The sequence below is a fragment of the Camelina sativa genome, chromosome 17 (assembly GCF_030686135.1).
Source record: "Camelina sativa cultivar CO46 ecotype springtype chromosome 17, ASM3068613v1".
In the NCBI taxonomy this organism is placed as follows: domain Eukaryota; kingdom Viridiplantae; phylum Streptophyta; class Magnoliopsida; order Brassicales; family Brassicaceae; genus Camelina; species Camelina sativa.
In genome coordinates, this window is record NC_141896.1 from 13,105,363 (window position 1) to 13,117,542 (window position 12,180).

The window sequence follows — 12,180 nt, forward strand, 5'->3', positions numbered from 1 at the left end:
CCTATCGGCATAACTCCTCTGCCTATCCTGAGCCTCCTTCATGTTCAGCTTGAGAACCCGAATCTTCTATGAGGTCTCCTGAACAAAACTAGCACCAAACATGCTCCTCTCCCCCACCTGAGTCCAGCATAATGGTGTACGACATGGTCTCCCATACAAAGCCTCATAAGGAGCCATCTTAATACTCGCCTGGTAACTGTTGTTGTAAGCAAACTCTACCAGGTTCAAGTGATCTGCCCAATGGCCACCCCAATCCAATACACACATCCTCAGCAAATCCTCCAGTGTCTGGATCGTCCTCTCAGATTGTCCATCTGTCTGGGGATGATAAGCTGTACTCATATGCACCTTAGTGCCCATCTCTGCCTGAAATGTCTTCCAGAACACCGAAGTGAACTTAGAATCCCTATCAGACACAATGCTCACTGGCACCCCATGCAATTTGACTATCTCTCTCACATACTTCTTAGCCAAGACCGCTGCTCCATCAGTCTTCTTAATGGCTAGAAAATGTATTGACTTAGTCAACCGGTCCACAATTACCCAAATAGCATCAAAGGTCCGTGACACTAGCAATCCTACCACAAAATCCATGGTGATCATATCCCACTTCGACTCAGGAATGGGTAAACTCTTCAGTAAACCGCCAGGAACCTGATGCTCAGCCTTCACTAGCTGACACACATCGCACCTCGAAACCCAACTAGCCACATCCTTCTTCATCCCGACCCAATGATAATACCTCTTGAGGTCACGGTACATCTTAGTCGCTCCTGGATGAATAGATAACTTGCTCGCATGAGCCTCTCTCAGAATCTCCTGCCTCAACTCCTCATCCTTGGGCACACAAATCCGACCGTACACCAAGATAGTACCATTATCTGAGACCTGATACTCTGAATCCACATCCTTAGAGGCATTCACTAGCCCCAAATCCTTCTCCTGAGCCAACCGCACCCTACTCATAAGATCTGCTCTATCAACTGCTTCCAAACCCAACGATTCCTGTGAAACAGCACACAAGCTCAAAGCACTGATCTCCCCTACCAGAGACTCCATCTCCTGCTCTTGAGTCGAAGCTACCCTCTTCCGACTCAGAGCATCTGCAACCGTGTTAGCCTTACCAGGATGATAGGCTATCTCCAAATCATAATCCGCCACAAGCTCTATCCACCGCCTCTGTCTCAAATTCAGCTCAGACTGAGTGAATATATACTTCAGGCTCTTATGATCTGTAAACACCTGTACCTTTGCACCATAAAGATAAGATCTCCAAATCTTCAGGGCAAAAACTACAGCACCCATCTCCAAATCATGAGTAGGATAGTTGCCCTCATGCACCCATAACTGCCACGAAGCGTAGGCAATCACCTCCCCATGCTGCATCAGAACACACCCCAAACCAACTCTAGATGCATCTGTATAAACCACATAGGGTTCCTCCTGCTCAGGCAAAGCCAACACTGGCGCAGTAGTCAACATCTCCTTATGGCTCTCAAAGCCCTCCTCACACTCCTGTGACCATACAAAAGGAACATCCTTCCCTGTCAACTTAGTCATAGGACGTGCTCTGCTCGCAAACCCTGCACAAACCTCCTGTAGTAACATGCCAACCCAAGGAAACTCCTGATCTCTGTGGCATTCTGCGGTCTAGGCCAATCTCTGATAGCCTGAATCTTCTCTGGATCAACAGAAACCCCCTCAGCAGAAACAATGTGACCCAGAAAGCCATCTCATGCTGCCAAAAACTACACTTGCTCAACTTGGCAAACAACTTCTGCTCCCGCAGCTTCTCCAGAACTGCTCTCAAATGCACTGCATGCTCTTCAAGACTCTTAGAAAATACTAGGATAACGTCGATGAAAATGATGACAGACACGTCCAGAAACTCCTGAAACACGCTGTTCATCAACCTCATAAACACTGCTGGTGCGTTAGTCAACCTAAACGACATCGCCACAAAATCATAAACCCATACCTCGTCCTTCTTCTTGACGAACACCGACGCTCCCCACAGTGAAGTGATATGACAAAAGAGTCCCCTGCTCAACAAATCCTCTAGCTGCGTCTTCAGTTCTACTAAACAAAAAATCAAGTAAGCCGACATCAACACACCACTACTCGGATATCAACATCTCTTGTCCATTGAAGAACCTCTAGTAACTTGTTTCTTAGGAAAACTTCCACAAGATAGCTTTTTACAAAGTTATCTTTTCGCTTAGCAATTCTCCACAGCAAATCATCAATACAAACGTAATAAAACAAACAAGTACCATACGTTCGCACATTCTGATTCACCGCATCAAATGTTTTGCAAGCCGCCAACTCAAACCTCTTGCCTTGTCTCCCTCAGCAAGCTTACCAAAACCTTGAATCTTGCACCCCTGTCCACCTCGAATGAACGTAATCCAACATCGTCGCAACGATTAGATTATCCTGCTATGAAGGCTTCTCGTGAACTTATGAATCTGGCAAACATGCCTTTCCCAGCTCACACCTGTTGTAGCTCCCCTTCCCGGGACTGCAGCACTATCGGCCTCACAATCCTGGCAAAACAGCCACACATTCATAACCGCTCTGGTTTATAAAAACATGACTTATTGGTCAACACATCTAAAGCCCGAGATTAAACCACCGTCAATCCCTCGAGGTCAACATTCAATCGGGTTGTTTATACTCACGTCCTAGGTATTGCTTGCTCCCAAATCCACCACCCTTAGGTCGCAACCTTCAAGCCATACCGATTTCACTCTCAGACCAGCGTCTTCGAGTTATACCGTCTCACTCTTGGACCACAATCCTCAAGATCTCGGTATCATGGGAACTACTCATCCCCTCAGGAGAACATAATCCCCTCTGCCACTCTCGGAGCCCCCAGCCCCTCGAGCTATCGGTATTCAGGAGAATCACCATCCCCTCAGGAGAAACAATCCTTAATCACTATAAATATCTCCCGACCAAAAGTACTTCCTGTGGTCAGAGTATAACATTTCAATATTACACCTCCCCACTCAACTTATAATATCCCACTGGATTACCCACCAAACAGAGAAAATATATGCTCCAACTGCATACGTCCACCTATCCGCCTCTCTAGGCCCGATACCTCTTGAGAATAATCTCATACCGGTCATCTACAACTGCTCCATCCTCTTAACATAGGATGAAAACTCCTCAACATCCGCAGCCCTTGGCTGCACCCCGCCACATGAGGTACAACTGGAGCCTGCACTGGTACCCCTCTCGGTAACCGCTCCACCAGCATGCCAACAGATCCGCCAAGCGATCATCCCAACCCTGGGCTACACCTGCTGCAACCCCACCTCTGGGTTCCCAGCACCCCCGGCACGCTCACCGGCTAACCCCCTCTGGTCCCTCCTGATATGCTTGCGACCCTCTGACGTACCTCCTCGTGGAACTCTGGACCCCACACTCGCTGGCCTCGGGACCCACCCGAACATGACCATGACCATGTCCCCGTCCACGACCAACAACTCAAACACCTTTAACCACTGCACTTCCAAGAACATAGGCTAACAAGCAATCTTAACATAACACAAAAACACAAACTCACCGTGGAATCACACTGTCGGCTCGAAGAGGATGTTCTAAGACTCCATGCCACACACAATTGACTAACTCACATAATCAATCAAGACATGCAATCCCAAACATCTACAGCACAAAGCCTAGTGAACCCAAACCTAGAACCGTAATGGCTCTGATACCAAAATGAAACGACCGACCTTTTTTTTTTTAATAAATAATAAATAATATATATATATATATATATATATAAATAAACTACAACTAGTGGTCTCATACCCACTAGCCACCTAACCACATTCACAATCAACAGCGGAATAACAAAACCAATATCCATCCAATAATAAACCAATAATAATCCAATAACAATCCAATATCATAGCATAAGCAATATCCAAATACCAAACAACAAGAAACAAGGAAGCAGCAACCAAGCAATATTTCTAATGACTCAATTCTAGCAACCTAGCAATGCCAGAGAACATCCAATCGAGTCCCTAGAACATCCTCCTCTTCATTGTCTTGATTCCACGATCACACTTTGCCTTTACCTGCACCACAAACACAAATTGAGATGCATGAGTATTTGATAAACACTCAGTGAGGCAATCCTCCCATCTACTGGGCTATATACACAAGCAACAATGATTCCAAAGTTCCAACAAGCATCACACAAAACACACAAAGCAGGAAATCAAGCATCGTCTCGCTGGAAGGGAGGTGTCGACCGACACCAGTCAAGTGTCGATCGACACTGGCCTTGGTGTCGACCGACACTACCCCACAGTGTCGATCGATGCCCAATTTGCTGGTGTCGACCGACACCAAGTTGTGTCGATCGACACTCCTTCTGCAACTGCAATCCGCGCGAAGTCGAGAGTGGAATCTCACTCCCAAATCTCCTCCAAATCGTCCAATTCTCAAAACCCAAGCCTTATACATCCGTAGGAACCTGTATCAACCAATCCCAGCAAGAAAAACACATAAACAAGCAACAAACAAGCAAGAACAAGGGAATCAAAGGCTTAGATTAGTCATGGTCATGCAGTCACCTCTCTGCATAAAGATTCTGACCAATAAAAACGAATTCCCTCACTCCTAGCAAGCTTCTAGCACCTTCCCAGCCTTAGATCTCCCAAGAACAGCAAGGAATCTCACCAATCTCTCTCAAAAGCTCAAGCAACAACTCTCTCTTTTGTTTTTCTCTAAAAGCAGCGAAACAAAACAAAAACACGACCCTAGGTCATTTTTCCCCTTTTACAACTTGATTTTATGGATTTCCTAAACCAACCACGCAAAGCGGACGATTAAAAATCGAACCGACCAAACCGACTACAACTAGTGTCGATCGACACCCTCACCAAAATACCAATAAAAGGTTTGCGGGTGTTACATTATATAAAGTTTGATGTCAAAATTACTCATTAATAAGATCGTGACAAGTGATATAAAATATTGATACATATTATAAAATATCTTATTTTCTTCAATGACTTTGATATATAATATGGAAAAGTGTCAAAAAATTTCTTTCTTTATAAAGTAGTAGGACATCTAATTATATTTACAGAATTTTCCATGTTTATATTTTTAAAACTTTATTTTTCTAAATAAAAAAAGAAAACTAACAAAATTAATAGATTTACCAAGATCGTGACAAGTGTCAAATATATTGATTAGATGTTGACACATATCAAATTTTTTTTATATAAACTTAATAGGACATCTAATTATATTCACAAAAATTTTCATGTTATTTTTAAAAAATTATTTTTCTAAATCAAAAAGGAAAACTAACAAAATCAATAGAATTACCATTTTATGCTAATTATATTATAAGTGTATTCTCAATAAAATTTAACATGTGTAAGTAAAACCTTAATATATTAAGCATGTATATTAATCAATAAATATATTTAACATAATTTTAGTCGGATATAAATGTATTTATCGTTGTAATATAAATTTTTATTGTAAGTAAGTACACAAAACTTTGAAAGAATAACGAACTTAAAAAGAAAAAATTTCAATTCATGATGTGTATTAGTATAGTTTTACATATTTTATTTTAAAGATTTTAATGCACGTAGTAATATGAGAAACCTGAAAAAAAAATTGGAAAAATGAGTTTGTACGAATGAATTTTTGTTAATTGATGAAAATTGACAAAAGTATTACTTATGAAGTTATGAAATATAGAAGAATAATATTTAGGATATTTTTGGACTTGCAAAATTTTTGTGGATGTTAGCTCATTGTTTTACTGATTATTTTTATTGTTAAATTTAGAATACTAACCAATATACATATTATCTCAAATGATGCTCATATTTTTTTTTTAAAAATTAAAATTTTAACTGTAATCTATGAAGAAGTGAATTATGGTTTTACGATGAAATAAATAGTTAAATGTGATTACTAAACTAAATGTCTAACGATAAAATTTATTTTAAATTAAAAACATTTCAAATATTAATATGTATCATTTAAAAAAAATATTTTAAAAAAATTAATATTTTTTATGTTTGATTTTATAATTTAATTATATATTTGTAGTTTTCGGGATAACCCGCCAACCGCAGCCGTACCTTGCTAAAATCTGTAATCCCGATAGACTTAATTGTGAGGACCTTCTTTTAACGGTACACCGCATGCCTATATTTTCTATATAAATTATATTTATAAAAATTTATTACTTTTTAGTATATAAAACTGATTGTCGTAGCGATGGATTATTGACATTTTAAATTTATAAGAATATCGATCATAACCCGTCCCATAATAATTTAAATTTATTAAATAATATATTTTAAACCTTTTATAAAAATTAATTAGCTATATAGATAATAACATTAAAATTTTAGACAAAACTAAAAAATTTGAAGTAATTGAATATGATTGATTGGAGCGAATATAGATTTTCCTATATTGGAATGGCAAAAATTTTGTTTAGTTTTGCAGAAAATTAGGGTCGGAGGTGGAGATAATTTAGAAACATTTTACTTCATTGATATGATGATATTTAATTCACATACCTTATTTTTGCATATTTTGATATTATCTTTTAATTTTTTTAAAAAATGTTTTAATGATAATGGCATTAGTTGTAAATACCTTCAAACTTCAAGACTACTTTGACGAAACTGCTGCAAAAATAATAATATAGATACGTAAAACAACGTGTATAATTAATGAAAATCACTTTGAAGAATACTAAAATAAATTATAGTTAGAGACTGAGGAAAAAAAGATTATGCATGAGAGAGTTATCAATAATGTCACGAGTCATTTATACGAATGTCTGAAATATATGAATTGTTTTTTTTTGTGTAGAATTGAACAATATTGCAGACACGACATTGCACGAATAGGATTCATAGGATGTAATTTAAAAGGTATTATCATTTTTTGTCTGCCTCATCACCACCCGTGGACTAACGACTAATGATGATGTATGACTCTCTTTGTCTTAAGTCTTAACACTTAATCATTAACTTTCTTACTCGAAAGTTATTACCAGACTTGCACAAAATCTGTTAAGTTTTTGTTTAATCGGTTTCGGTTTGGTTACATATGTTTTCTTGGCTAAAGAAAACCTGAATTTAAATTTCAACTCAATTTTGGGAGCAACTTGTTGGTTTAGTTAAACCGACACAATTTGGACACCTTTGGAACTGTGCAAATGAAAGCCTTTTTTTTCCTAGTTTGACAAATATTAATGTTCAAGAAACAAAAAACCAAAGTTGTTAAAACACCAACATGGGGTGGTTATTTAAAAAATAAGGAATAAGAAAGTTGCAACCACCATGTTGGTTCCTTTTTAACACCTGTCTCGTTTGGATCACTCTATACAATATTTGCCCATCAGATTCTTCTCTTTCAAGCATCAAATTTATAACCAGAAATGTCTCCATTACGTTACACATCTTCTAGTTATCATGATTATATAAATAAATATACACATTATAATATGAAAAAACAAAAAACAAATTAGTTAGTATATGTATTCACCACCAACTTCTGTTGTATTGGAAGAACAGCAACCTTAGTAGCTTTCATGTCCTCCTCAACTTCCTCAATCATTAAAACCGTAACCTCTCTCTCTATATACATACATTTCTAACCATTATCAAAACATCTTCCTCATTCACCGATCCGAAAAACCCCAAATAGAAAAAATGAGGACCAAACCTCCATCTTCCGTTAATCTCAAAGTCATATTCATAGGCTGCTCAATCTTGATCTTTCTCATCATCTTCTTTGCAAGATCAAACATCTCCTCTTCAAAGCCAATCTCCAAAACAAATCTCTCCCAAGAAGAAGAACCAACTCATCACCATAAACCAGAAGCATGTCCAACAACATCACAACAATGCACAAAGATGCCACTTTCTTTATCCGACGCATTGGTTCACTACGTCACCAGTAACGTCACTCCACAGCAAACATTCGATGAAGTCTCTGTCTCAAAGAGAGTCTTGGACAAGAAGTCTCCTTGTAACTTCCTCGTCTTTGGCTTAGGTCACGACAGCTTAATGTGGGCATCTCTCAACCATGGTGGTCGTACCTGTAAGTACTCTGTTTTTTCCTCTGTTTCAAACAGATCTAATGAAAATTTTCGATTCCCTCATTAGTAAAAAGTTTGATTTTTTCAGTGTTTATTGAGGAAGACAAGGCTTGGATTGCTATAGTAACCAAGAAGTTCCCAAACTTGGAATCTTACCACGTAGTTTACGACACAAAAGTCAAAGATTCAGACAAACTCATGGAGCTAGGAAGATCAGAAGAGTGTAGATCTGTGTCTGATCCGAGAAACTCTAAATGTGACCTTGCGTTGAAAGATTTCCCGTCGGATTTTTACGATACGAAATGGGATCTGATCATGGTCGATGCTCCAACTGGTTACCATGAAGAAGCTCCGGGGAGGATGAGTGCTATTTATACGGCGGGGCTTTTGGCTCGTAACCGTGAAGATGGTGAAACTGATGTTTTTGTTCACGACGTTAACCGTCCCGTGGAAGATGAGTTCTCGGCGACTTTCTTGTGTAAAGGTTACATGAGGGAGCAAAATGGGAGGCTTAGACATTTTACTATTCCTAGCCATCGGGCTCGAGCTGGACGACCTTTTTGTCCGGTGGATGTTGATCGCCGCCGTTAATTTTGTGCCGAGAGATTTATGCAGTTCAGCGTCGTTGGTCGGTCAACGGACTCAGGGCTGGTAAATTGATTTACCTAGTGGTCTTTCTTTGAGGGACTTGCTTAGTTGGCAATTTATTAATTTTTGGTTGTGTTTTTGCTTGATTTGAATACGGTTTTCAAGATTGTAGTGCATTTACTGAAATCGGTATATTAAAAGACTAGTACTATTCGCATAATTATTTGTGGTTTCATTATTGTGATTAATGAATACAAATAAGGAATTATCCGGAATGGTCATTGATCACTTACAGAAGCAAAATTGGATTCGATGGTTTGTTTATTCGCTTATCTATATTAACATTTTTTAAGTATATTTTGGTTTATGTCCTTTAAGTTTTACTTATTTATATTTTTTACAATATTAACCCCCTAAAACAATTCTATAAATAACATTGCAGAGAAACTCAAATACTAAACTTTCTTAAATTGACCAACATTTAATACATTTATTGCCATAAAATCTTAACAACATTTATACATTCCGATTTTTCTAAAAATAACTCTATCCATTAAAGTATTAACCCATTAAATCTCCAAAACTATTTTTATGGATGCTAGAATCTCTCAAATTTAAATGATATACAACAGATTTTCCATAACAAAAGTTTACAATATCAATAATTATATTAACATTAATAAATTTCCTAAACCGAAAATCCAATTATAAAATGTCACATTAAATATGTTGAAAACCCCCCCATATAATTTGGTTTATTTTTTATTTTTTGAGGAATTATCAAAAAAAAAAAATTCAATTAATTATCATAAACTATATATATTGACATGGAAAAATTATAAACTATAAAAGTATGTTAATTTGGTAAAACAATTAACATAATTAAACTTGATAAAAAAAACTTATTTTAATTATTTTTTTTTACGCAAAAACTTATTTTGATTTTGGTGAGACGGGTTGGCATTAATCCCATGTAAGGAGTTAAGTGGAATTGTTTTTTTAAAACACTTTTAGATGTGTACCAGGAGATAAATGTATTACTAGACTATACATATACCACACGGGTTAAAACCTTGAAAACACTACAAAAGTTCTATACTTTGAATATTTATATCAAATACCTGTAAAATTTTATATTTTAAAAATTAATAAAATAATAATAAAATAACAAATAAATACAATATAAATTTTTAATTTTTAAAATTAAAATATTGTCCCGCGGTGTACCGTGGGTTAAATCCTAGTTAAGAGTTTAAAAGGTAAATCAAAGCACAAATACATGAGTAAATGATAAACTGACATAGTTTGACAAAAAAAAAAATAATAATAAACTGACATCATATGCGTGGGTAATAAACTACCCTAAAAAACTATACCAACCTAAACCTAAAACATGGGGGTAATAAACATAACTAAAGTCCAAATCAAGATGTTTTACTGAGACATTGTATATTGTATCACAAGCTAGAAACATCAAAGAGCTTCGATCTTCTTCCAAGAGAAAACTTTCTACCCCATAGTGGTCTTCTTCTTCATCCTCTTAGTTTTATAGGTAAAGAAAAAGCTAAAAAAATAAACCACAAAATTTAGGTGAGGAGGTTTTTAATTTGTTACAAAGAACAAATAATCTAGAGCAACTTTACGTACATGATGATGGGTCATATCCTATCATTGCGCCTGGTGGCGGCATAGCCAAAGCAACTGCAATATTCCATGCTCCCCCGTCACATCCACCAACAAGTTCCATGGCCTTCTCTAAAGCGTCTTCTCCAAGAATGTAAACGAGAGCATCTCTGTAAAAATCAACAAAAAAAGATTAGCACTTAATAATAACTTAAAGAGTTGTGTGGAGGTATAGCAGACACAGACCTGCCACGGCGATCGTTTGAGCCTCCACTACACGAAAACATGTAATTTGTGACTACTTTATGTGACTGAATTTTTAGTCACAAACTTTTGTGACCGTTTTACGACAATTTTGTGACGGGCTAACGACGACAAAAGTAGTAGACGTAAAGGAGTCGCAAATGTACAACACCAAATTTCAGTCGCAAAAGCGTTACTACGATGCGACTGTTTTGGAACAATGTCTCGACAATAAATCCTTAGTCGCAAAATAATCGCAATTTATGACGAATTAAAGACTGAAGATTTAGTCGGCAATAAGAGTCGCAAAACTGTCTGAAAATCACGATGGATTTGCCACTTCTAGTTTGCTTAAACATTTGTAGTCACAAATCAGTCGGTCAATGATGTCGGTAAAAAACGTGGGAAATGTGAAAGTTTGCGGTTGTACTGAACATTTGCGACCTTTATTTTGTCTCTATTATGTGGTAAAAGAGTGATAAACCAGTCGTAGTTTGTGACTGTTTTGTTTGTAATCGCAAAGGCGTCGCAAAAAAGTCAGTCAGTGATGTCGGCAAAAAACGTGGTACATGTTTAAGTTTGCGTTTGTACTGAACTTTTGCGACCCGTATTATGTCTCTATTATGTGGTTAGAAAGTGACAAAAGAGTCGTAATTTGCGACGTATTCTTTTAAGTCGCAAAAGAGTCGCAAAGTTTATAGTATATATATCACAACGCTCTCACCCTTCCATTCATATCACTTCCATTAGTGTATAAGTAGAAAGACATAAGAAAGAAGAGTTTTTTAGAGGAGAAGAAAAAAAAAAGAGTTTTTTTAAGAGGAGAAGAAAAAAAAAAGAGTTTTTTTAGAGGAGAAGATAAAAAAATAGTTTTTTAGAGGGAAAGAAAAAAGAGTCTTTTTATAGAGGGAAAGAAAAAAAGAGTGTTAAAAAAATATGTGGAATTCATCTCGAGAGTGGATGTATAATCGGATCGATGGAAGAACAAATAATATCTCTAAAGAATTTTTGGCGGGGGTGGAGCAGTTCATGAATTTCGCAAACAGCCAGCCTATAGCACAAAACAGTGGAGGTAGGTTTTACTGTCCTTGCGTAAAATGTCAGAACGATGTTCTTTTGCATGGTACGACAATATCTAATCATTTGCATAGTAAAGGATTTATGCCAAATTATTATGTATGGTCTGAACATGGTGAAGATTATGACGTGCTAGGGGTAGGAACCAGTAGTCATTATCCTAATACAGATTATACTAGTACTGGTAGTCAGCATGGTAGTCAACCTGGTAGTCAACCAATAGGATTTGAGGGAAATGTATATGCTGAGATGGTGAATGATGCATTTCATGGTACCACCCCTTTTAATGAGTATCATGAATATGAAAGTGGATATGATCATGGATATGATCATATCCATGAAGAACCCACTGAAGAGGCGAAACGGTTCTACGACATGTTAGATGCTGCAAATACTCCACTTTATGATGGATGTCATGAAGGTCATTCGCAACTATCATTGGCGTCTAGGTTCATGAACATCAAGGTAGACAATAATTTGTCTGAGGTATGCATGGACGATTGGGCTGAATTGTTTACGGAGGTTTTACCAGAGGG

At 37.1% G+C, this 12,180-nt stretch overlaps 1 protein-coding gene across 1 annotated transcript; it reads left to right on the plus strand.

Annotated features, from left to right (window-relative positions):
• Window positions 1–7,427: 7,427 nt before the first annotated feature.
• LOC104759660 (glucuronoxylan 4-O-methyltransferase 3) lies at window positions 7,428–8,973 on the plus strand. Its single transcript, XM_087497162.1, has 2 exons — window positions 7,428–8,115; window positions 8,202–8,973. Exons 1-2 carry the CDS (start codon window positions 7,725–7,727, stop codon window positions 8,702–8,704), a joined length of 894 nt encoding a protein of 297 aa, XP_087353288.1. The 5' UTR covers window positions 7,428–7,724; the 3' UTR covers window positions 8,705–8,973.
• The last annotated feature ends 3,207 nt before the right edge of the window (window positions 8,974–12,180 follow it).

Coding starts and splice junctions, on each gene's coding strand:
- LOC104759660 (XM_087497162.1), top strand. CDS start 7,725: ATGAGGACCAAACCTCCATCTTCCGTTAATCTCAAAGTCATATTCATA. Junction 8,116..8,201: donor CAACCATGGTGGTCGTACCT/GTAAGTACTCTG, acceptor TGATTTTTTCAG/TGTTTATTGAGGAAGACAAG.